The following is a 26,203-nucleotide window of genomic DNA, read 5'->3' on the forward strand; positions in this document are numbered from 1 at the left end:
CCATGTTATCCAAACTGCTTGTCCTGTAGGTTAGGAAACAGAGTAACTGCATTATAATCCAGACAGTTCCTTTCCCATCTTCAAGTTTTTTCTCTTACTTTTTTTTATTCTCCATTAGCTATTTTGAAAGCCAGCCAGAGTTAATGAAAAGTCCCATTTAAATTCATATCTTGAATGAGCAGTAGGCATTTGTGTTGGCTCCAGACATCTCTGTAACTTCCTCAGCTCTTACCTAAATATTTTAATGCCACTCAACCAGATCCTGCAGCCTTGCTTTCTTTACAATACTAATCACCTCAAGTGTGGGATGATTTACATGCAATGTATGTAGCCATCTTAGTTAGGGTTACCATTGCATTGATGACTACTCCATAAGATCAGTTTGTAAGCAGGCTTGTAGAGCATTTCCTTTATTAATGATTCATGGTGGGGGTCACAACCCACTGTGTGTGGGACCACCGCTAAGCTAGCAGGCTGAGTAAACCCTGGGGAGCAAGCCAGTAAGCAGCACCCCTCCACAGCCTCTGCATCAGTTCCTGCCTCCAGATTCCTGCCTTGAGTTCCTGTTCTGATTTCCTTCAGTGATTAACTACTGATATGGAAAAGTACGCCAAATAAACCCTTCCCTCCCCAAACTGCTTTGCTCACAGTATTTTGTCACAACTGTATCCCTAACTAAGACACGACCTCACTACTAGTATAAAAACAGAAGGTAGAGCCACTCTGTTGTTCGGTAACTTCCTCAACAATCCACACAAAGAATGTGATCAGTAACCAGAATGAATTTGCTCACGTTATAAAACCACCCCTCTCAATAAATGATTGGGCATCTCCCCTTCCATCCTAACTTCCTTCTAAAGAATGTTGCATACACCTCCAACTCAACACACCAACAGTTCTTCATTTTCTCAGAGACTCGCCTTACCTCCTGTCTTCCCCATTCTGATCAATGAAACCCAAAGGCTCAAATCAGAAACCTGAGTAATAAAACTCAACCTGTCACACCTAAACGTTTACTCCATCCAGTTATTTTTACAACCTCAACAAGCACAAGTATCTAAACTTCCTATTCTGGTTACAAAGGATACACTGCAGCTTGACCTCTACCAAAGCATCTCTGAACTATCTAGTCTATGTTCAAGATACAGCCCAAACACCAGCCTTTCTTATATTCTCCCAAAGAGCTGAATTAGTCCTTCTCTGTGCACCTCAAAAGACCATACAGTACTATGAAACAGTCCCATATTCTATTCACTCTTCCTCTTCCTCCTCCCACTGCAAAGGCAATGACTATATACCTATATTGTTTCTCTGCCTTAGCAGGGCGAAGGAACTTTTTGTCACTAATAAGTAGTTCATATGACATCCCAGGATTCATTCTAGGGAACCCTAATACTAGAGTAGTTGGCACCTTAAATTATTCAAGAACTTCTTATTAAGTTTTTATGATTATAGTCACACTTTTGTGGTATCAATACCATTTCAAAGGACGAGAAACTTAAACCCCACATCCTCAAGAGAATTTCAATCTTGCTGTACACTAGCATTATCCAAGAGCTTTACAAAGCTAAACTATCCAGATCCTGTCTTTTCAAAGCCCCAAAACCTAACTGCTTTCAAATCTTAAACTCATCTCAGGCTAAGATCAAAAGATTAAAGGGAAGTAAGCATATTCCTGCCATCTACACTGAAACACTAAGGAAGACGATAAGGGGCTGACCTGAAGCTAAAAATTGTGTAAGACTGCTTTTAGCAGAAAGTGTTTACAATTCAAAACAACTAAGCCAAAAACACTTTTAGAATATAATTAAAATGTTTGAAAAAGATTTCACTGATACCAGCTAAAATGGTCACAACAGCAAAATCCCAATTAGAATTCCATGTTGCTTGGCACTCAAGAGTATGTTAGGTGTGGATATGGTAAGGGACCCCTTTAATCTTTGCTCTGTGAGTTCTAGGCCAACCACGGCTACAAAGTAAGAGCTAGTTTTTAAAAAAAATATGCAAGGTAAGACAACTTTTAAGAAAGCTAAAATAAAATTTTAAAAAAATTAATAATTAAACAGAATTTTGAATGATGACTCAAAAGAATAAATAGTGAATAATAGAATCCAAGGAAAGGCAATGGCATTAGGAATGATTCTGAATGTGTCTGAGAAAGAACTGACCAAAGAAGACCATAAAGCAATGATAAACCTATCTGCTCCAGGACCTGACAAATTTTTATTTGCTCTCCTAAATGCAAGAATTGTGCAATAAGCTCTCAAGACATTTAAACCCTTTACCCACACTATCCTAGTGATGGAGATACAACCCCTCACTTTTACATTAAAAACTCTTAAAGCTCTCAAAAACTGAAATTCTAGCGTTGAGCCTGGAGTACCATCCCCAACCCTTCCCAACATTTTCACAAGAGAAGTAGGTAAGCAGAGAAAAGAGGTTCCAGGGCATCAAACAATAAAGTAAAATTTAGACAAAACATTGAATAGAGGCTCTGAACTTTGGGAATAAGTGGAGGAAGGATGTTATTTCAAGAGGTTAATTTATCAGCATACAAAATGGGTTAGAAAAGGAGGCAGGAGGCTAGAACAAAAAGACGATGTATTTTTTTCCATGATAAATTATATAGTTTAGGAATGGAGGGGACAGAAGTTTGAGATAGTTTCACTGTGTAGCCCTGGCTGGCTTGGGACTCACGTAAATCCTAAAATTCCCACCACAGTTTAGCATCCTTTCACTCTTACCAGCTTCACAAGGCCAGGTGTAGTAGTGCATATCTGTAATGCAAAGACTGCAAAAGCAGAGACATACATTTAAAGAGAGCTTTACCCATGTAGCCAGTTTAAAGCAGCCAGAGTTATATTTAAAAAAAAAACAAAAAACAAAAACTTGTTTTAAGAAACATGTAAACCTCAAAACTTCTTAATTGAAAATAGTGATGGTTACTGGGTGGGAGTCAAGAAGACTAGCAAAAGAAAAGGATAGAGAGAGGTTAATAAATGGGGACGATTATAGCTAAGTAGGGCATTAAGTCCTGGCATTTCATTGTTGTGGTATTTCACTTGTATTTAATAAAGCTTGCCTGGGGATCGGGAGAGTAAAATAGTCACACTGGCCAGCATTATAGACCAGCTAGCAATGACACACACCTTTAATCCCTGTAGCCACACTAATTGCCATAGAAACCGGGCAGTGCATAACTTTAAGCCCAGTAGTTCACGCCTATAAGCGCAGTCCTAGAGAGGATTATAAAACGGGAGGAGACAGCTCTCAAATACAGTCTCATTCTGAGATTCTTAGAGGCAGGATTGCTATTTTTGGACTGAGGTTAAGAGCCAGTGGCTAGCTGCTTTGCTTTACAGATCTTCAGGTTGAACCCTAATTTCATTCCATTGTATAGTAGAGAGGTCATGGATAACAATAATAGTTAATATACTTCAAAAAGTCTATAAGAATTTGGAAAAACTTTACCATAAAGAAATGGTATTTGAGCCAGGCGGTGGTGGCGCACGCCTTTAATCCCAGCACTTGGGAGGCAGAGGCAGGCGGATCTCTGTAAGTTTGAGACCAGCCTGATCTACAAGAGCTAGTTCCAGGACAGGCTCCAAAACCACAGAGAAACCCTGTCTCGAGAAAACCAAAAAAAAAAAAAAAAAAAAGAAAGAAATGGTATTTGAAGAAAAATGTTTATCATGACCCCAAATTAAGAAATACATTTATGTATTTAAGCATTAATGATACCCCACTAATATATATCTTTCCTATGATTTCCTTCATCAGTTAATAACAGAGTAGGGCCTGGAGAGATGGCTAAGCCATTCAGAGCACTAGTTGCTCTTGTGGAAGCTAGGGGTTTGGTATCCAGCACCCACATGGTGGTTAATACAGTCTATAATCCCAGTGCCACTATCCCATCAGTTTTGTTAAAATTTAAAATACTACACTGCCCTTGTCTATAGAAATATCACCCTGAATGCATCTGACCTAAAATACTACATTGTTATCTGTTTTATTCTGTAATGTAACTTTACATCCCTGAACTAAAATCTGTTATACCAAGATAATAAAACAGATCGAGTCAGTACCTACAATTAAGAGCCAGATTGCCGGGTGGTGGTGGTGCACAGCTTTAATCCCAGCACTCGGGAGGCAAGGCAGGTGGATCTCCGCACGTTTGAGGCCAGCCGGGTCTATACAGAGCAAGTGACAGGACAGGCTTCAAAGCTACAGAGAAATCGTCTCGAAAAACCAAAATAAATAAATAAGTCTGTTATTCTCTAAAAATACATCATTAGTCCTCTCCAACACCTAAAAGAGATCCCAAATTAGTAATCGGTAGACAACATGTGACTTTTATCAGAAAAACACTTAAAAGCTGAGATTCAAACCACGTGTGGTGGTGCATGCCTTTAATCCCAGACCGCAGAAGGCAGAAGCAGTTGGATCTACAGAGTGAGTTCCAGGACAGCCAGGGCTACACACAAAGAAATCCAGAAACCCTGGGGGTGGGGGCTGGCTGAGGTGTAGGGTTTGTAGTTGTTGAGGGTTTGTTGTTCTTGTTGTTAATAGCATTTGAACACCTACAAACAATCGGGAGGCAGAAGCGGGAGGATCTCTGCTGAATTTGAGACCAGACTTCCCCCAAATATACAAAAGAAAGGAATTAGAACTGTTTCTTGAACAAACTGGTTGACCAAGATCACACCTCACAAATCATCCATTTGTTATAGCTAAGTAGCAGGCAGCCAATTCTTGCCACTTTCATATTCATTAACCCTTAAACTATAGAAAGTTGCATTCCAAAGATAAGCAAGACAAACACAGCATCCCTCACAGCTTACTATCAGTATAAAGACAAAAGATACAAACAATTAAGAAACAAACGAAACAATTAAGAAACAAACGAAACAATTAAGAAACAAACCACCACGTGGTAGGAGGGAAATAAACACTACCTAACTCTAGGAAGTTAGGGAGGGGACTACTCAGAAATAGAGCACTGCTAAGCCTCAGAAAGGGCCGTAATCAGAACTCGGGAGGACCGAGGCAGAAGAGGCTCACCAGTTCCAGGCCAGTTTGGGCCACACTGAGAGTCCCTGCTTAGAAGGAAAAAAAGATAAGAATGGGAATTATATTATTTGAACGAGGGCGAAGTGGGCTGAAAAGTCAGAGGACCCAAAAGGAAGCAAGACATTGAAGAGAGGTTATAAAAAAAAAAAAAAAAAGATTTTAAGAAAACTCAATCAATCAGGCATAGACGGAATAACAGCCAATCTTAGAACACAGGTGTTTGAAAACGAGTTCAATTTAAAGGCGAAAGCTACACCTAAGGTTGAAAATGAAAGACAATTTCAAAACAAGGCTTAAATATGTGAGTTTGGTAAGCGGATAAAATCGATTGCACAGAGCACAGTGTCTTCGGGGGTGAACTGAGGAAGGGGCAATACCCCAAATCAAGGGAGAGGAAGCACAAAACAGCACCGAGGTGAAATAACGCATAGAAAAGGGGCTTACATCGTGGGCGATAACCAAGCACAACCGGGATGGGAAGCATGGTAGTTTTGGCTGGCCACAAGTTTGCCAGTGGTCCCTTGGTGGACGCCAAGGCATTAGTGCCTCTCAAAACTCTGCTGCGCCCTGGATGGATTGCACTTCGTCCCTCCGCTTCAGTCAGGATTGTGCAGGCTTCAGGACGGGGTCGGGGCTCCGGGCTGCTGACACGCAGGTTCCCAGGGGGTAGTTACAGGCCTGGTCTGGTTGTGCTGCTGGGTAGAAGTTAAGTATAAACTACCATGCATTATTTCTTGATTTCTCTGTAAAAATGAACGGCCTAGGATTCTTAAGGAATAATCAGTGTGTGCCCATTCCGTATTTACGGGAGGAGGGGAGAGAGAGCGGAAAGGAACCAAGAAGCTCGACATCTGTCCATGCCAGTACTCAAGAATGGGTCACTCTGTGAAGCCAACTCTCCCCACGCTGGCTTTGTCTCCCCCGGCCACACTGAGATTCTCAACAGCAAATGGGCTATTTCTTGCACTTTTTCAGTCTCTCAAAGTGCCTCGTAAAGAGCCGGGTATGTCCAAAAATAAATACCACAGACTTCCTGACTGACCTCAGGCCACTCAAGTTACCTAGCTTCGTATCGTTTTTGCACATTAAACTGCCAACAAGAAGCCGAACCTGTGTCTCACACTCAAGATTTTGCTTTCCGCCCAAATCCACTGGACCTCTCCAGGTTCCACCACGAGCGCAGAACGCACACCTCCGACGCGGCAGGAAACGCCCGCCCGGCAACCCTCCCGCCGCATGCGCCCCTCGCGCCTCTGGGGAGAGCGACTCGCTCACCTACGTTCCGCTGCTGCCGCAGACACCCGCGAAGGCAGATGTCCGCTCTCCTCGAAGGAACTTCCGGCGCAAGCAGTGACGTCAGCGGGCGCGCCAAGCCCGGGCCCGCGTTCGCTGAGGTGTCGGTGTTACGGGAGGGGCGCTGCTCGGTGCTTTCGGTGGGACCGGAGGGGCGCTGCTCGGCGCTTTCGGGGTGACCGGAGGGGCGCTGCCCGGTGCTTTCGGTGGGACCGGAGGGGCGCTGCTCGGTGCTTTCGGGGTGACCGGAGGGGCGCTGCTCGGTGCTTTCGGTGGGACCGGAGGGGCGCTGCTCGGTGTTTTCGGGGTGACCGGAGGGGCGCTGCTCGGTGCTTTCGGGGTGACCGGAGGAGCTCTGCTCGGCGCTTTCGGTGGGACCACAGGGGCGCTGCTCGGTGCTTTTGGGGTGACCGGAGGGGCGCTGCTCCGAGCTCTCGTTGAATCCGGAGGGGTGCTGCTCCGCGCTCTCAGTTGATCCGGAGGGGCTTTGCTTGACGCAATCGGTGGGACCGGGCAGGCGCTGCTCCGCGCTCTGGCCGTGGATGCTCGCCCCGCAGAGAGGAGCTGGGGGTGAGGCCGCCGCGGGCTCGCAACCTCCACTCAGGGCCGCTGCACTGAAGGTAAGCAGCGACGCCGCGGCCGCACGACCCCTGTAGCCCCCCCGGCTCCCGCGACCCCCAGGGCCCCTAAAACTCCCGCGGCCTCCACGGCCCCGAACTCGGGGACGTTCAATCCACATCGCCTTTCTACCTGAGAAACTTGAGAAGTGACCTGCGGATGTTGGCTACCTGAGGCTTTTTAAATATCCTACCCCACCCCCGTGCCGGGCCCGAAGCTCTCTTCCGGTTAATGGGACCATTATCATTCTTAGGGTAGTTACATTGTTATTCCAGGTACTCGTGAATCCTGCCGACACCTGCGCTTTTTAAATCAAAATGTTAAATTCATTTAGGTTGAATGTAATTTCCCCTAGTTATTTGCAGGGTTGTAAGCCGGTGAATTGATTACTGAGCATTCTTATAAATATACAGGTTAATGTCCTTTCAAAACACGTAATTCATTTAATAAAATAATGTCACTTTATAAATTGGTTAGGCACAAAATTTAAAAAGTTAAATAACTTTATCAAAATATGAAGCTAAATTTCCTGCAGAAAAATCACTCGGGAGACAAATAGTAAGGAAATAAACAAGTATCCAAAGTTATCAAAAATGAGACTGGCGTGGTGGCCTGTGCTCGTAATCCAGGTATTTTACAGGTGCAAGAGGTTGAGGAGTTAAAAAAAGAAAAACAAAAAGAACAAATCAGGTAGTGGTGGCGCACGCCTTTAATCCCAGCACTCGGGAAGCAGAGGCAGGCGATTCTCTGAGTTCGAGGCCGATCTGGTCTACAAGAGCTTAGTTCCAGGACAGGCTCCAGAGCTCTGCAGATAAACCCTGTCTGGGTGTTTGCCGGGGTACCAAACCAAGAACAAAAAGGAGGGATTGGCAGGTATCTCTTTCGCAGGTGGGCGGGAAAATTATAGATAGCATGTACTTGGAAAGCATCTTTTTGCTTTTACCCCCAAAAGACGGAAAAAATAGCGTTTTGGCTTCTCTCGCTCTTTAAACCGCACTGCAGCAAACATCCGCTGCTTGAAAAGGATTATGGTAATTCACACCTCACCCCCACAGAACCGACTCTAATCTCTTTACTTGAATGGAGGCTGTGGCGTGCTGCCTTAATGAAATCAGTGATTGCCAGCGTTTGGTTGTATTTGGAATGAGACTCCTGATGGTTTGTTTTCCATTTTAGAGATGAGTGGTGGCTTGGCACCAAGTAAGAGCACGGTTTATGTATCCAACTTGCCCTTCTCCCTGACGAACAATGATTTATACAGGGTAAGTTTTACTATCAGTATCTAACTAATGAATTTTCTCTTTAAGAGAAAAACTGAATCCAAAAAAAAAAAAAAAAGAAAAGAAAAAAATTTAGAAGCCGGGCAGTGGTGGTGCACACCTTTAATCCCAGCACTGGGGAGGTAGATGATTCTCTGTGAGTTCAAGACCAGCCTGGTCTACACTAGCTAGTTCCAGTACAGGTACCAAAAACTACAGAGAAACCCTGTCTGGAAAATCCAAAAAAGAGAGGGAGGGAGGGAAAGAGAGGAGAGAGAGAGAGAGAGAGAGAGAGAAACTGTAGCTTAAGCAAATTACTGCTTTCTGGAAAATTGTTGGTAGATATCTCCTGTAAATTTTCATAAGAAATAATTTAAAATTTTAACATCTGTAGAGAATTTTTGATTGTTTTTTTTTTTCCATTTGTTTTTTCAAGACAGGCTTTCTCTGTATAGCCCTGGCTGTTCTGGAACTCGATTTATAGATCAGGCTGGCTTTTAACCTGCTTCTGTCTCCACAGTGTTTGGATTAAAGGCGTGCACCACTACTGATTTTATATAAAGAAAACAATATGTGCTTTATAATCAGCTAGATAATGATGCGTGCCTCTGATCCTGACAGTATGAAAGCTGAGGCAAAAGATCGTGAGTTCACAGCTAGCTGAAACTGTAGTATGCTATCTCAAAGAAAAATCAGGCTGGACCACTTGCCTAGTGTAGTTACACATTCCTGTAATCCCAGCACAAGGGAAACTGAGGCAGGAGGCCAGACTGGGCAATTTAGACCCTGTATCACAAATGAGAACAGTAAAGAGGGATACCAAATTAGACTTGGAGGTGAAATCCTAGACTGGGTGCTAAGAAATAACCGTAACTGGCGGCTGGCAGGAGTGTAAAGTATTTGGAAGAATGTTCGCCCTGAATGCACAAAGCCCTGTGTGGGATCGATCCCTAGCACCACATAAACTGGGCATTGATTGACGATGGACCTATGATTTCCAGCTGAATATTGGAAAGTCCATGTCATCCTCAGCTACATGGGGACTTTGAGGCAAGCTTGGGATGCACAAGACCCTGTCACAAACAAACAAAAGGTGACTTGAATAAAACTGAAGCAGTAGGAAGTAGTTGTCCAGGTGTCTGGAGCACAATCATTTCCACAAGGAAGGGTAGGATTAGTAAACTTACTCTCCCCTTGCTATATAGGCCTGATTAAGGCAATCTCTCTAGCTTCGCTCTGAAATGAGAACCCATTAGAAAGTTGCAATTACACAGAAGCTGCTAGCCTTGGAATCTAATGTTGCTTACATTAAGACCCAGAACTCAGCATTTCAGTACTAAACTGCATGTGATAAGTGTTATGCCCAGATCTGCAAAGTCCCCCAAAAGCCAACAAGGAGACCGAGTTCTGTGTGTAAAAGCAAAGAGCTTTTATTTTATACAAGCTTGCAAACTCAGTCTTTCCGTGTGTCCGACATACTGCAATAATTGGAGAGCCCCAAGCTCAGAGTTGGGTTTTTATAGTAGTAAAGGTGGGAGTGAGAGATTTCTAAGGCTCAGCACCCCTGATTGACTGACATTTGTCTCGGGGTGTCCTGGTGAGTGTGTTCTGGCAGGTGATCCTATCTACAGTGGTTGGAACTTTAGGCATTTCCTTTGGATGGTCTGTTCTTGGGTGGTGCTCAGGTAATCTTAGTTTTCCTGCAACCAGGTATTGCTTCAGGGTAAACTACTGAGACTCAGACCTCCATTAAGGTTATCGATGGCTGAGTTCTACTCTGGCAGGTGATAATGGTTGGAAGTAAAGAACTTCCTTTGGGTGGTCTGTTTCTATTTAGCTTATCATGGGTGGCTCCACAATAAGATCTAGATGCCTTTTCTTAGGAATATTATTTCTAAGCATTAAATAACGTCAGAATATTAATGATGGTGAAACTATAGAAATGGGAAAGTTTGTTAGGATGTATGGAGAAGTACAAGGGACGAAAGCCCCACTGTTATACTAATGGGACAAGGACTGCATCTATAGAAATAAAAAGATCCTTGTTTTTTGTTATCTTTGCCAACAAGATCTTGCTCTGTAGCCTGGGCTTGCCTCAAACTCATGGTCTTCTTGCTTCCATCTTCTGAATACTGGGATTTTAGACATTTATAACACTCCTGGCTGGAGATGCTTTTTTTATTATAGGAAGTTTTTGGTTATGTATTTAATCAGAACTCTGTCTGTCTTTAAACATTGATTGTTTAAGTCATTGGTACTGTGATATTCCGCAGTACAGGTTGAGCTGGAGCTTTGCTCGGGTTAATAGTCCCATAGATCGGGAATTCAGCTGCTACCTAGTGTGTATGCCGTAGATCTAAACATGTCGATGGTTTTTTCTCTCCGTCCACTCCCTAGGGGGAGTTTAGGAACTTGAAGCAGATTACCTTTAACTCCAGTAACTATATTATTCTAGTAACTTAGAAAAAAATTTTTTTTTGGTTTGTTGATTCAGGGTATTGCTGTGTTGCCCAAGGTGGCCCCTAAGTCATGATCTACCTGTTACATAGACTGAAGGCTGAAATTTTTCATAAAATATGGTGAAGAATCTGGTTAGTGTATACAATCAGAATATTTAATTTTGGTAATATTTTAAATTATAAATTATTCTGTGATCTTTTGTTTCAGATATTTTCCAAGTATGGCAAAGTTGTGAAGTAAGTAGTTATGTTACAAGATACTTGATTAAATAAAAATACTACTGTTAACATTTTTATGTAAAGTTCAGTTATTTTTCCATGTACATAAACACCTGACAGTTTTCATATCATAAGTGACTATGTATTATAAATAAGTAATAGTTTAAGAGCATCGTCTTAATATTGCTGAGAACCCATTTCAGGGCCTCAGACTTAATAAGAGCACTCCTAAACTGAGCTCCGTGAAGGTTTCAGAGCTTGTTCTTGATCAGTTGGAAATGTCAAGGGGGGGATTACACTGGAGTAACACTGACTCAGTACTCAAGGTGGTGTCAAGCCACTGTGAAGATGGTGTCAGATATCTCTACAGCCAAACCTTTGAACTGGCTGTAGACAGGCCTCCCACCCCATGAGTTAGTCCCTGAAACATTCTTAACCTCTGTTTACCCCCAAACTACCTAGAGACCAGTACTGAGCACAGTCAGAATTCCTAAGAAGTGCTGTGATTTCAAGCCCTTTTGTAGTTTTAAAGCCGCAACTACAGCGCTATTTTTATAAATCCTTGGAGCACATCTTCAAGACTACTTGAATCTGTTTTACTGGATACCAATCCTCATTAGCTCCAAGTAAATATAATTCCCTCTGTAGACCAGTTTGATGTTATTCTCAGCCAATAGAGGAATGAGAGCAAATTGAGATAGTTAGACTTAAATCTGTAACTACACCATGGAAGAAACCTGGAACAAAATTGTCCCAAGGAAAGGCTGTTCATCCTTGAGAGAGCATTTGGGAGTTAAATCGGTTATGTTTGGTGTATGTAAGGACTGAATGTGTAAGAAGAATGTGATGGGGTGGCCTCTGTGTTTCAGGATAGTGTCTGCTTCACAGTGTACGCTAGAATAAGCCCCTCACACCTATCCCATGTCTGAAAACAGTAGTACTCTACCTCGTTCTGCATGCTGGGAACTCAGAGGTCATTACAGATTTGCTTGTTTTGTTTTGAAGTCCTTGCTATGATATTTTTTTTCCTGTTACCAAAGAAGAGATCTATAAGTGTAGCCCCTATTATAACTGATTTACAGTGTCTCTATTACTAAACTTTCCTTTCCCTGGGGGTACATTTTTTTTCTATAGTGTTCATTGCCCAAGCCTGAATATAGCAGTGGCTGAGTATCCAAATGAACAACCATGTAGGTGTACCCTTCTAGGAAACATGTATGTGTTTTTGTTCCAACGTAATGAGTAAAATAAACAGGTTACAATGGTAGCATTAAAAGACTTTACATTAGGGCTGGAGAGATGGCTCAGTGGTTAAGAGCATCATTGCCTGCTCTTCCAAAGGTCCTGAGTTCAATTCCCAGCAACCACATGGTGGCTCACAACCATCTGTAAAGAGGTCTGGCGCCCTCTTCTGGCCTTCAGGCATACACAACAGACAGAATATTGTATACATAATAAGTAAATAAATATTTTTTTTAAAAAAAAGACTTTACATTAGCCGGGCGGTGGTGGCGCACGCCTTTAATCCCAGCACTCGGGAGGCAGAGGCAGGCGGATCGAGGCCAGCCTGGTCTACAAGAGCTAGTTCCGGGACAGGCACCAAAGCTACAGAGAAACTCTGTCTCAAAAAACCAAAAAAAAAGACTTTACATTAAAGTAGATGAGTCGAGGCATTGTCTATATTAAATAGATAAATGAAGGAGAACCTAATTAGTAGAAAGGAGAAGTGATTTCCATAGTATATATTAGGACAGAAACAGAATCTTAAACCCTGTAAATAAGGCAGATTTCAATAAGCAAGGACTGAGAGGTGGAAGCAAGGAAGAATAAGGTATCTAGTAAAACTAGCATGCCCTCCCTTTTGTTCTTGTGCACACACCCTGACATATGCACATAGAGAAGACAGGAGGACCTGAGGGTGTCCTGGATCTACCACTCTTGACTTCCCTCTCTCAGCTCAGGGCCTCTCACTAAACCTGAGGTTAACTACTTTTGCTAGGCTTGCCAGTGAGCTCCTAGGATATACCAGTTTCTGCTCACCAAGACTGCCATGCCCAGCCTTTATGTATAGAGTGCTGGGAATTCACTAACAAAGCACTGTTACCTTTTTAAAAAAGATTCCTTTATCCACATGTACCTGTCATTAATATTTCCACTTGCTCTGTACTGTGCACTCCCTTGACTGAATATATACATGTATGTGTACACATTGTTTTTATACATTTTGCAGAATATTTGTACACTGTGTGAAGATGTGTTGCTGTAGTTGGTGCAATAAAAAGCTAAGCGGCTAATATCTACAAAAGAGGTATAGGTGGGACTTAACAGGCAGAGAGAGAACTCTGGGCAGAAAGGTGGGGTTGCCGGCCAGAGGTGGAGAAGAAAAAGGAGGTATAATATGGAAGAGAAGTAGTGTCATGTGGCAGAATGTAGATTAATATTGATGGGTTAATTTAAGCTATGAGAGCTAATGGAGACAAGCCTAAGCTAAAGTCCAAGCTTTCATAATTAATAAGTCTCCGTGTTGTTATTTGTGAGCTGGTGGCCAACAAAAAAGTTTGCCACAGTCTCAGGCTGGAGAAAAGGCTCAGCTATCAGGGACACTGAGTGCTCTTCCAGAGTACCCAGGTTTGATTCCCAGCACCCACTTGGTAACTAACAATTGGCTGTAATTCCAGTTCCCAGGGCACCTGACACTCAGGCAATACACATACATAGAACACAGACATACATGAAGGCAAAATACCCATGCACATAAAATAAAAATCTCAAATGAATAAACAAAAGGATAGGGTCTCACTACATACCTCACTATGTACAAGCCTTCAGCTTGGTAAAGTCTTCCTGCCCCAGCATTCTGAGTGTTGGCACTCTAAGCATGTGTCACCATGGCAGATTCAAGCATTGTTCTTCTAAATTACACTAAATGGCACGCGGTTGGCAACCCCTACAGCCTGGGGCACTGAGGAAGAGCTAAGGACCACTAAGCTGGAAATTGTTTGAAATGAAGACACTTGGATCTAAAACTTAAGAAAAATAGTAAATCATTTTGCTCTCTGTATACAAGAGAATGCCTCAGCTTGTGTTTTTGGTTTTGCAAGGGGAAGAGGATAGGCATTTTGATATATAGTTGATAATGATGTAGCAGTTGCATCAGCCTGTCTATCAACTAGACCCTTCAAGCTCTGATAGCTCCCAATTCTAGCTGTGCTCTTCTGTATTGTCAGTGCCATTTTCTCATTTCCATTCTTGATCCCTCAGGACTTTGAGGAGCTGGATGGTTTAAATCATTTTTCTTTAGACAGGATCTCCTAGCCTAGGCTGGCCCAAAGCTCTCTAGCCAAGAATGACCCTGAACTCTCTGCCATGTGTTAGAATAACAAGCCTCTACCACTAATCATGATTTTTTTTAATTTCTCTTTTCAAATGTTTTATTATTTAACCTGATTTAAAAAAAAATCATCTTGAGTTTCCTGAGTAGTTACAAGTTTTTGTCTTATTTTTTTTTAACTGGTTCTCTGTGCTTTAAGGGTTACTATAATGAAAGACAAAGACACGAGGAAGAGTAAAGGTGTTGCATTTATTTTGTTTTTGGATAAAGACTCTGCCTTAAACTGCACCAGAGCAATAAATAACAAACAGGTAAGCCATTCTTTTCATCAAGGTTGTAACCCAAAAGTGTCTGTGTTCATCTAAAGCAAGAGCAGTGGGGCTGCAGGAGATCATAAAGTCTTATTACTATCTGTAATTCAGGAGAAACAATGTCAGCATTGTATTGGGTTATCAAAACATTGGAAGACTGAAGGGGAAATTATGGCATAGAATCTATCACATTTATTAAACAATAATTGAGGAGACAGTATCTGATAACGAAGTCTTGGTGAACTACATCCTCTGTATTTACATTTTCTCTGATTTAGTTATTTGGTAGAGTAATAAAGGCAAGCATTGCTATTGATAATGGAAGAGCAGCTGAGTTCATCCGACGGCGAAACTACTTTGATAAATCTAAGTGTTATGAGTGTGGGGTAAGTAAACCTAAAATTCGGTAACTCTTCTGTAGTATAAAGTGATCTTTATATTAGTCTTTTAGTGGTGCCTGCGGGAGAGGCCGGTGTTCACGGAAAGGGAGACTCGGGTGGATGGAGGACACAGGACTCCAAAAATCCTGCCTGATATATCACTTATTCCCTTTTAACAAGAGTCTCTAAACTTGGTGCTAAGCTAGTAACTTGCAGCAAAAGCCCTCTTACCCTGCTGTGTTATCTCCCCAGCCTCACCACGATTTCATTTTTGTTGAGATTATTTTCAGTTGGTTTGAAATAGGTCTAATGTAGCACAGTCTGGCTCACACTCCCCCATGCAGTAGGTGATGATCGTGAATTTAAGATGCTGGCATTACAAGTATGTCCCACCACTTCTAGTTTATGAGTTACCAAGGCGTTCTGCATGCCACACAAACACTCTGCTGTCAGAGCTGAACCCCAAACTCCTCACCAAAATTTCTGCTTGGCTAAACCCAGATTATGAAAGCGACTTGTCTTGGAGAGTGTAAATTGTTGTAATTTTTAAAAAAGCAGGGTGTGAGAGAAAGACACCATGCGACAGAGCTCAGGTGGAGGGATTTTTTTATTGGGAGAAAGTGAATGGGAAAAGGGGGCAGGAGAAAGGGGAGACCAGCCTCTGGAGACAAGAACAGTAGGAGAGAAGAGACAGACAGGCAGAGAAGCAGGAAGAAAAGAGAACGTCGTGAATGTGCACAGGAGGTGCTCTTAGTGGCTGCAGCTGAGACTGTATCCTGTCAGGACCTCAAGGGCAGGCCAGTACAGATGCCTGAATACCAACATAAACTCATCTTTGTAAACATCACTGAAATGACTCCGTGGGTAAAGGTGTTCGCCATGCATGCCTAATGACCTGAGTTCAATCCTAGGAACCCACATAAAGGTGGAAGAGAACCTAATCCACAAAGTTGTCCTCTGACCTCCACACTCATACTGTGGCAAATGCATGTTCACACGCATAATAATATATAAAACTTAATAGTATCTAAAGTCCCACTTGGGGTGGGACTATAGGCGGAGATGAGTGGGAGAGAAATTGCCTGGCATGCTAAAAGATATGGGTTCAATCCTCAGTATCACAAAGCAAAAAGAGAGAGAATAAAAATACCTAGGGTAGATAATATAAAATAATTTTACCAGTTTCTGAATCTTCGAGGTTGTTTTCTAAAAATACAGGTGGCATATACCTTTAATCCCAGCATTCGGGAGGTAGAGGCAGGAGAGAATCTCTGTAAATTCAAGGTCAGCCTGGTCTACAGACTGAATTCCACGTCAGCCAGAGCTACACAGACAAATCCTGTTGCAAAAGCCAAAAAAAAGCTAATTTTTTAGTTTTCTTAATGTCTTGAAAGATTTTAAGCAACTAATAATTTCTGTTAATTGGATATTGCATGTGTTTGATTGTTGTTGCCACAAGTGTTTAAGTAATTTAGTTAGTTAAGTAGTTTAGTAAGCTAATGTATAGATTGTAGCTCAGAGCGCCTATGTTTTACAATGCAGTATTCTATCTCCTTATAATAATCCAACTCAGCAAAATAGGATGATAATGCAAGCCACGTATGTAAGAAAAAGGAACGAGTGTGGTGCTGGGACTCAACCCCTGCTCTGTGCCCGCCATGCAGGTACTCTGCCCCGGACCTGTATCCCCAGCCTACACTTGTCCTTAAAGCTGAATATTCAACATCTTACAAGTTAATAGAAATAATTTTATCCCCATTTATCAGGCTAATGTAAAGCTTTTAGAGTTGATGATCCATTTAAATTTAGAATTCTTTTGTGTGGCGAAAGTTGAGATTTAAAATTTTGTGGAAAGAATACTTCTTTGCTCCCTAGTTTATCACTGCAGATGCTAGTCCTTAGAGTAGCCCACACTCTGCCTCTTCTATTGGGAAGGACCATGTCTGTTCCTGTGTTCCTACAATGAGAATATGGTTTCTCCTAGATTCTAGCCTCTCATTCACAGGGCCAGGGCAGGTTCCTGTCAATAACAGCAGCTGTCATCTTTATTCTTTTTTTCTTTCTTTTTTTAACAAAAGGAAAGTGGACACTTAAGTTATGCCTGTCCTAAAAACATGCTTGGAGAACGTGAGCCTCCCAAGAAGAAAGAAAAGAAGAAGAAGAAGAAAGTTCCTGAACCAGAAGAGGAGGTGTATGTATAGTAGGCTCACTAAGATGCTGTGTGGTTTTGCCTTTTTACTGTTAGCTGACTGCAGCTGAATTTTTTTTTCCTTTGCTGACCTAGTGAGGAAGTTGAAGTGAGTGAAGAAGAAGGGGAAGATCCGGCTCTGGACAGTCTCAGTCAGGCCATAGCGTTTCAGGTACTGGTGTTCTCCAGGGATCAGGGTGCTTGGGGACCTAGCTCAGTGATGGACCACTTGCTGGGCAGGGCAGAGGAAGGAAGTGGTGTGACAGTGTGTTGTGTCCCGGTTGATTTGTTTTAACTGAGCAAAGCTACAGCCTTTAATCCTGCCTTCATTGAGGCTGAGGTAAAGAACCATGTGGGCCTAGGAATTCAAGACCTGCCAGAAGAAGCTTTGTCTCAGAGAAAGGGGGCAGTATAGTAGGTATTCACAGGGCCGTGTCTGTGAACTCAACACTTAGCAGTGTAGGACAGGAAAATGGGTTTAAACCTAGCCTGGACTACAGAGTGAAACCCTGTCTCAAAAACTGAAAAATAAGCCGGGCGGTGGTGGTGCACGCCTTTAATCGCAGCACTCGGGAGGCAGAGGCAGGCGGATCTCTGTGAGTTCGAGACCAGCCTGGTCTACAGAGCTAGTTCCAGGACAGGCACCAAAACCACAGAGAAACCCTGTTTCGAAAAACCAAAAAAAAAAACCTGAAAAATAAAATTTATCAAGTATAAATAAGAAAAGGCACTGTGGTGTAATTCATGTTAAAGTTTATGTTTATATTCCTTTATCACTGTGTTGATCATCATGTAATCTATGTTTTCCTTTCACTGTGTAAATTTGAGGTAACATTATTCTTAGGTCTTTATCTGAATGAAAAGTTCTCTTTCATTCTTTCTAGGCTGTAAGATCCCATAATATAATAACATACTTTTAGTATATTATTTTAGTCTATACTTTTAGTATATTATTAATCTGTCTTAATTACAAAATTAGGTGGTGGAAATATTGGATCAGCTCAGTGGTTCTCAACCTTCCTAATGGTGCAGCCCTTTAATACAGGTCCTCATGTGGTTACCCCCATCATAAAATTATTTCATCACTACTTCATAGCTATAATTTTACTACAATTATGAATTATAATGTAAATATCTGATATGCGGACAGGATTTGATATATGACCTCCGAAGGGGTCACAACCCACAGGTTGAGAACCAATGGATTAGCTGGGTGTGTTAGCACATCTGTAATCCCAACACATATGAAGTAGAGATAGGATCAGGAGTTCAAGACCAGCCTGGGTAAAATTATTGTTTAAATTAAAACAACAGTTTGATTAAAAATGTCTTTAGCTTATCTAGAAAGAATCTTTAGAAATTGCCTAGGATCGAGCTAATCATATTTCATACTTGTATTCTCACCTGAGAAGGTTGAGGTAGAAGATCATGAGTTCACAGCAGCCTGAACTACCTAACGAGTTCCAGGCCAACATAAGCTACATAGTGAAACCCTGTGTCGAAACAAACTGAGAAACAAAAATGGCTAGGGCATTGGTTGCTACCGAGCACGGCACAATCGTGGGCTGGGGTTGCAGCCCAGCATTATGGAAGTAGAGGCAGAAGGCTCAGAAGTTCAAAGTCATCCTTTCATCGTAAGGAGTTCAACACATCTTGGGAGTAGTGGCCAGGGGTGGGGGGTGGGACTGGGGAATTTCCCTAGGATAATTTTTTTTTTTTTTTTTTTTTTGGTTTTTCGAGACAGGCTGGGCTCGAACTCACAGAGATCCGCCTGCCTCTGCCTCCCGAGTGCTGGGATTAAAGGCGTGCGCCACCATCGCCCGGCTCCTAGGATAATTTTTGAGTAGAACCATGACTGGGATTTGTTGATATGACCTAGGAGGGTGGAAATTGTTTGTGTTCTGGTCTTCTCGTGGTAATTCCTTTGGATTAACATGATGTGCCATACATAACGGGTTTTGTCTGCTTTCTGAATCATATTACAGCAAGCCAAGATTGAAGAGGAGCAAAACAGATGGAGAGGCAGTCCAGGGGGTCCCGCAGCCTCCGATGATTCCAGACGACCAAGGATAAAGAAAAGCACATATTTCAGTGATGAAGAAGAACTTAGTGATTAAAATTGTATTTATTTTGTAAATATTATTCAAATAAAATGTTACTGTACAAAATGCTGTTGTGGTCTAGAGTGCTTTTATTATTTGAGTATGTAAGAACACTTAAATCCAAATAGTTATTTACTATAATATTTTAAAATAATTTTGAAATACCATGTTTCTAGCTTGCCTTACCTCAGTACAAATGTTAAATCTGAAAATCCACTGTCTAAAGTGTTCTAAACTCTGAGCACCAACATGATTCCCGAGGAATGTGAAACTATTTCACGAACAGTATATAAGTCCCTTTCCTGATAGAACAAAATGAGATAGTAAATTAGCTCTGACAGACTTGACTGTGGTCTGAGATCTGCTCCCTACAAGTCAGCACTCATTACCTATCTCTTCATGGGTCTGTCTTTGCCCGACTGTAAAAGGACAGGGGGGTGTTTTGTTTTTTTCTCTCTCCCAGCCATCCATCTCCACATTATTTTTACTAGATTTCTGTTAAACGTTTACTGAATTTGAAGCAGAAAGGATTATGAGTAAAGCACAGCGCCCGCTGTATGGTGCTACACCTGTAGCGCCCGAGCCGCTACAGGTCGTTATGTGAGCCGGGAACTGGGCCTGGAGACTTAAAAATACACACACAGAGAGAGACATGGACACGGGTCATCCTTGATACAAGAATGTCCACTTTATTGTGTTCAGGGGCAGCTTATATAGGGCTCTGGTCACGCCTCAGCTCTCGGGATCTTTGAGCTGCAGACTCATCAGAACCCACTCCCCTGTCATCAGGGTCTCACCCAGAGCAGCTGCAGCCAGCTCAGAGCCAAGGAAAACGGGTCTGGTGATCCGCAGTCCCCAACAATGATGTAAATTCTTTCATGTCATGTATTATATTTCTTTGTATTTGTAACTAAATCCTTATAAATCCTTTATATTTAGCACTATAAAATGGTATTGTGGAGTCTGACTTTAAATTTCTATAGTTGATTGTACAAATTTGCACCTTTTTTTTTTTCTTTGAGACAGTTTCTATGTAGCTTTGGAGCCTGTCCTGCTGTCCTGGCACTAGCTCTGTAGACCAGGTTGGCCTTAAACTCAGAGATCCACCTGTCTGCCTCCTGAGTGCTGGGATTAAAGGTGTGCACCACCATCACCAGACTGAACTTGTACTTTTTAATACTAAAAGCAATAAAACCATGAAGGCAATGAAAGTCTTAACCATTCCACTAATGAAGAATATTAAAGCTGTCAAAGCCAGATGTGGTTATACACCCCTGTAAGCCCAGCAGTTAGACTGATGCAGGGCCATGAGTTAAAGACCAGTGTGGTCTACATAGTGATACTGCTTCAAAACGTTATCTTCGGGCAGAAGAATGGAGAGCATTACTTCCAACTCATCCATTAACGAGAAAACATACTGTAGAAAAGAAAAACATACTAAAAAAGCATTGGGGGACTGAAACAGGAGGATCAAGAATTTGGGTAGGGGAGTGATTCAAGACAGGGTTCTCTGTGTAGTCTTGGCTGTCCTGGGACTCACGCTGTAGACCAGGCTGGCCTTGAGCTCACAAAGATCTGCTTGCCTCTGCCTCTTGAGTGCCCCACCACCAACCCACAAGATCAAGGGTTTAATGTCAGCTAAGCTATATGAGGTCTTATTAAAAACATATATATATATATATATATATGTATGTATAAAATGTGGCTCATAACTTAATATCAAATATGTTCAAAGACTTTAAACCAGAAGTCTTATCCTGCTTTATTCTAGAATGCTAATCAGAAATGCAGGTATATAGTCAAAGATGATGATGCACACCTGTTGTCTCAGCACTTGGGAAGTTAAGGAAGGAAGATACAGAATTTCAGGCCAGAGCCTAAAGGCATGACTTAGCAGCGAGAGTCTCTTGCTATTCTTTCAGAGGACCTGGGTTCAGTTTCCAGCACCCACATGGCAGCTCACAACCACCTAGTAATCCTATTCCAAAGTGTCTGGTACCACCTTCTAGTCTTTGCAGATGCCAGGCAAAACATTCATACACAATAAAAAGAATTCCAGGCCAGCCTGGACTACATAGACCCTGTTTCAAAAATTATTTTTGACAGACGAACGTGCATCTTTGGCCCCTTTCCCACTTAGACCTGTGAGCCTTGGGCAGTATATGTAAATTGAGTTAACTGAAAACCAGTAAGACTGAAATGAGAAATATTTTTTATTTCACTTATATGAGGTGTCTGATAGTTTGAGACCAATCTGTACTCCATCATTTGTGACCTTGCTTCTCTCTCCCTTTTCTCCCTCCCCCTACATCTCACTCTCCATCCCCTCTCTTTTATCTCCCTCTCTTCCTCCCTCCCTGTTCTCTCCTCCCTTCCCCCCCCCCCCCGCCACACACTGAAGAAATGAGTGTTAGTAATTAAAGGCTTGCTTACTGCTCCCAGAGTATCCAAGCTCTCAACCACCTGTCACTCCAGCTCCAGGGAAAGCTCTGGCCATGGTGAGTAGATGCACATATACACATAATTTTAAAATAAATGAAACCTTTTAAAATTTTAAGTAAAGGAACAAATAAATTGAAAGTTTTATCTATATGATAGTAAAACTTCAACATATTAGGGCTGGAGGGATAGATGGTTCAGAGGTTAAGAGATCCTGAGTTCAATTCCAAGCAACCACACGGTGGCTCACAACCATCTCTGAGCTCTGGTCCCTGTTTCTCATGTGCTGACATAGATGCAGGCAGAGCACTGTATACAATAAATCTTACAATCATATCAAAACTCGCATGCTAGCCGGGCGGTGGCGCACGCCTTTAATCCCAGCACTCGGGAGGTTCGAGGCCAGCCTGGTCTACAAGAGCTAGTTCCAGGACAGGAACCAAAAGCTACGGAGAAACCCTGTCTCGAAAAATCCAAAAAAAAAAAAAAATAAAAAAATAAAAAAATAAACATTAGAGGGCTGGAGATAGACCTCAGCTGGTAGGCCATTTTCCCAGTGTGGATGAGGCCCTGGGTTCAATCCCCAGTATCACATAAACCAGGTGTGGTGGTGCACGCTATAATTCTAATACTAGTGAGGTGGAGACGGGAGGACCAGAAGTTTAAAGCAATCCTTGGTGGTGCACGCTATAATTCTAATACTAGTGAGGTGGAGACGGGAGGATCAGAAGTTTAAAGCAATCCTTGGCAACATAGCAAGTTTAAGACTAGACTGAGCAGCTGGGTGCACACCTTTAATCCCAGCACTCGGGAGGTTCGAGGCCAGCCTGGTCTACAAGAGCTAGTTCCAGGACAGGTTCCAAAGCTACAGAGAAACCTTGTCTTGAAAAACCAAAAACAGAAAAAACAAAACAAAACAAAAAAAAAAACCTTTCTCAAAATTAAATGAATGTATGTATCAAACAAATCAATGACAAATTTAAAAAATTCTAAATTCTTAGACGAAGCCTAGAGTCTGAATAATAGTGGGTAAACTATTACTACAGTAATACATCCAAATCTAACCCAGTAAACCCACTGTATTTTTGGGGGGGTGGGGGGAGACAGGGACCCATGTAGTCCAAGCTAGCCTCAAACTCATTGTGTACCAGAACTCCCAGTGTGTTCGCCGTTACCTCTGAACTGCTGAGGTTGCAGGCGGACATGTGACACCATGCCTAGTCACAGTCTGTTTCACCTCAGCTCTCTGTCACAACTCAGACCACCTCCATCGCTTGCCTACCTGACTGGTAGCCTACCTAGGCGTTAGGGCCCTTTTGCACGTCTACCGTGATTCACCGTCTCCTCAGCTACTTCCCTCACACTTAAAATGGAACACTAACCCTTCAGAATGAATTTCCAAAGTAAATTCAGGTTGGTTCACAGCCCATCCTCTATCTCATTCCTTACAGAACAAATGGGAAAACACTGTGATAAACACGGCTGACAAGGCCAAATGTCCAAAGCCATCAGGACAGAAGTGTCTGTGTGCTCAGGTACACACACACACATGGGATGAGCGCGGTTCTGGGTTTAACTTACACTTACGGGAACACCACAGTCACAGCCCTCACATGGACCAGTTATTACCACAAGTACAAAGTACATTGTTAACTTTGTAGGTAGAGCCAACGCTGGGACTCCAGCCAAGTCCAAGGAAACACTCTACACCTGGAAAGGGAACGTCTTTGGCTCCAAAGGTGAGCGCTGAAGGCAATCATTTATGTGGCCTTGTCTGACAGGTCTGTCCACCACTGCACCTGTCCAGAGTGGACAAACTTCAACCAGGATGGATTGCTCTTTAGAACAAGACATGTGGGGGAGGTCATGGCTGCTAATGTTCTAGCTGAATAATTTTTTTAAATGACCAAAATCCTGTTTTAAGATTTTATTCCTGGGTGACTCTTCTTTCAGGAGACTACAGTCATGATCTAAGGTGCATCTTATTTTCTGAGTGCCTCTTTTTCTCTTAACGCTATGTTTAAAGTTTATAATTTTTAATAAGTGGGGTGCGGTCGTGCACTCTTGAGAGGCAGAAGCAGGTGGATCCCCATGAGCTAAATTTGAGCCTGGTCTATATAGTGAGTTCCAGAACAACCAGGACTGCACAGTGGGAGCTCAGTGTATATTGGATTTTAAAAAACAAAAGTCAAAGAAACAACAACAGAAACTCAACTCGGCTTCATTCTGACTGGTTCTGAAATTCTTTTCTGCATCAAAGCCAAGGGTTTTGCCTGCACTGAGGCTCATACTATTTCCCTTTTAATTTGTTCACTTTCTTAAAATTGTTCCTTTATTTTTTGCTATGCTCTTAGTATATAATTACCAGTCTATTCTTCTTACAGTCTTTAGGATCTCATTCTTAAACTCGAAAGTTAAAACGATGAAGCCATCATACAAAACCAGATGGCCATTGACATACTTACAGCATTGTTAAAGGGTCAGACAACCCTGGCACTATATCCTCAGCCCTCTAAGATGTACATAGTCAAACTACATCTATGTCAGGCTCTTGCTTAAATTTGATTGACTTTCTAACACTTTCTAACATGGTTGCCAGGCAACTCATGGTGAAAACAGCTCTGCTACTTTTGCCCTAATCCTAGTACTAGGCAAAAGCTCCTGTCTGGTGTAACACTTAGTGGTTTCATGTCCAGAGTGATGACATCCTTTCCTAGAGATTCCCATCGATGAGGACTGTTGACCAGCTCCTTGGCCAGAGAGGCTGAGTCTCTGGGGATTGGAGGCTATTCCAAAGACCTGTCTGGAGTACCAGAGGACTATAAGCTTTAAGCTCAGGAGCAGTGAAGACAGTTTACCATCTAGAGATGGTGGGAGGCAGGAAAATAGAGCCCCAAAACGAGTCAGACTAAAGTCTCATGCAATGGTTACATTTATAAGGGTCATGAAAACTCATCTAAGTTCTCAGGAGTTTTAGCTACGTAGAATCACAAAGACAAGCTGCACATGACAAAAACATGTTTTTCCACAGAGGCATATATATATATGCCAATAACCACAGTTGTAATAAATAATCTAAGGTAAATTCTTTCCTCTCTGCTACACCTGGGAGGAGCACAGAAGGACATTCCAAGAATGATTCCATGTGTTTGAAGGTCACAGGACTCTTGTCTGTTTTTTTTTTTTATTTTTCTCACAAGCACACAGAATTCTCCTCACACAACTCCATTCTGACAAAAACAAAACACTTCTCTTTTTTATTATTAAAGCAAGCAAAACATGAAGTGATGTTTATAGTTAACTTAAGCAAACACAAGTACAGTGTGAAAGAGGCGAGAATATTCCTCCCCAGGCCTTTCCCTTTCCCACCAAGACGATGCGGACATGACAGGGCACTCCCTTGCTTTCAAGTGCATCTGCTTCTCATAGTTCATGCAATCCTTTCTAGAAGGCCACCCTGTGGGAAGAACATTCTGAACTCTGCCCCATCCACAGATCATAGTAAGTTCACAGCTTTCTTGTACTCACTCCCACAGAGGACCCTTTGATGACCAAGCTCTTCCTTGTGTTACCGCTCTGGAGGGGAAGGAATACCGGCTGTCAGAAGCCAGGCTATTCCTGCAAGTGTTTCAGCTCTGGAGGGAAAGGTATCCTGGCACAACTGTGTGGCTTTCACAGCAAAAGTAAACAAAGTAGGGAGCTGTGGAGTGGCAGCTACCCGGGGAAGGGGAGACAGTGGTTAGAGCAGGTGGAGGGGGAAACAGCTGGAGAAGTGCAGGTGTGTTAGTAAGGAGAACTGCACACGTGGTGGGGCGCCGAAAGGGGTTGTCACGTGCTGGGCAGTCCAAAGGCTGTAAAGATTCTTTCTTAAAAGGTCAGAGATGAGAGACTTAAGTCTCCTGATCCTGAGGCTGTGGAGAGCAGGCATTGGGATCTGGGAGATATATTTGGTGGGGTTCGATGAGGCTGGTAAAGCTGTCACCCTACCCTGACAATAGGGGAACAAGAGGATGTGGGTACTTAAAATTCATCAGTAGGTGGCCCCAGTGTCCAGAAGGAGAGAGACAGACCACCCCGATACTGTGATGTCTACCTCAGGATCCCAGTGTGAGACAGCAGTGGTCGGGCCAAAGGAGACTGGGTCCCTTCAGTCATCTATGACCAGATCAAGGTCAGCTGAAGGGCCATCTGGGCTTGATGTCCCACACTACAAAGGACATGGGGCAGTCAACACCCCAGTGCCCTTCTTGATGGCACCTTGGATATGGTCTGGGTGGTTTATGAGGGATCAAACAGGCCCGGCTCCTGACTGCATTTGAAACAGACACCCAAAGGTTCTCAGGCTTTGGGAGGCCAAGGAGCCTGGGTAGTTGTTTGGCCAGTCGATAGGCCTTTGCTAGCATCAAGTATTTTTGTTTGGGGACTTTTTCATCTTTCCCATAGTACATCTTAAAGGTCATTGCTAAAACTTAAGCCTGTGGAGTCAGGGGTCCTTTCTCTGGACATTTAAGCTTGGCCCTAATATCAGGGAAAC

The 26,203-nt window shown here is 42.6% G+C and overlaps 2 protein-coding genes across 10 annotated transcripts in view; one reads left to right on the top strand and one right to left on the bottom strand.

Moving 5' to 3' along the window:
- Pphln1 (periphilin 1) overlaps positions 1 to 6,388 on the bottom strand; it is an 86,891-nt gene extending 80,503 nt beyond the window's left edge. For 4 of the 8 annotated variants that reach the window (XM_041672373.1, XM_041672372.1, XM_041672369.1 and 1 more), the window contains exons 1-2: positions 6,181 to 6,276; positions 5,515 to 5,762 (exon numbers count right to left, since the gene is read on the bottom strand). In XM_041672373.1, coding sequence (XP_041528307.1) covers positions 5,515 to 5,554 — 40 coding nt within the window. In that variant the 5' untranslated portion in view covers positions 5,555 to 5,762; positions 6,181 to 6,276. Of the gene's footprint in view, positions 1 to 5,514; positions 5,763 to 6,180; positions 6,292 to 6,345 lie in introns of those variants that run through there. The other 4 variants (XM_041672374.1, XM_041672370.1, XM_041672368.1 and 1 more) reach the window with 3 other exon arrangements.
- Positions 6,389 to 6,437: 49 nt separating this feature from the next.
- Zcrb1 (zinc finger CCHC-type and RNA binding motif containing 1) lies at positions 6,438 to 19,297 on the top strand. Of its 2 annotated transcripts, XM_041671688.1 has the most exons (8): positions 6,438 to 6,983; positions 8,158 to 8,243; positions 10,908 to 10,936; positions 14,449 to 14,560; positions 14,839 to 14,946; positions 17,019 to 17,131; positions 17,225 to 17,300; positions 19,114 to 19,297. In XM_041671688.1, the coding sequence occupies exons 2-8, from the start codon at positions 8,160 to 8,162 to the stop codon at positions 19,243 to 19,245; spliced, it is 654 nt and encodes a 217-aa protein (XP_041527622.1). In that variant the 5' UTR covers positions 6,438 to 6,983; positions 8,158 to 8,159; the 3' UTR covers positions 19,246 to 19,297. The 2 variants fall into 2 exon arrangements, with proteins under 2 accessions (XP_041527622.1, XP_041527623.1); XM_041671689.1 differs by lacking the exon at positions 8,158 to 8,243.
- The last annotated feature ends 6,906 nt before the right edge of the window (positions 19,298 to 26,203 follow it).

The sequence above is a fragment of the Microtus oregoni genome, unplaced genomic scaffold, assembly GCF_018167655.1.
Source record: "Microtus oregoni isolate MIOR12 unplaced genomic scaffold, Mior012 000022F_ref0000154, whole genome shotgun sequence".
Taxonomy (NCBI): Eukaryota; Metazoa; Chordata; class Mammalia; order Rodentia; family Cricetidae; genus Microtus; species Microtus oregoni.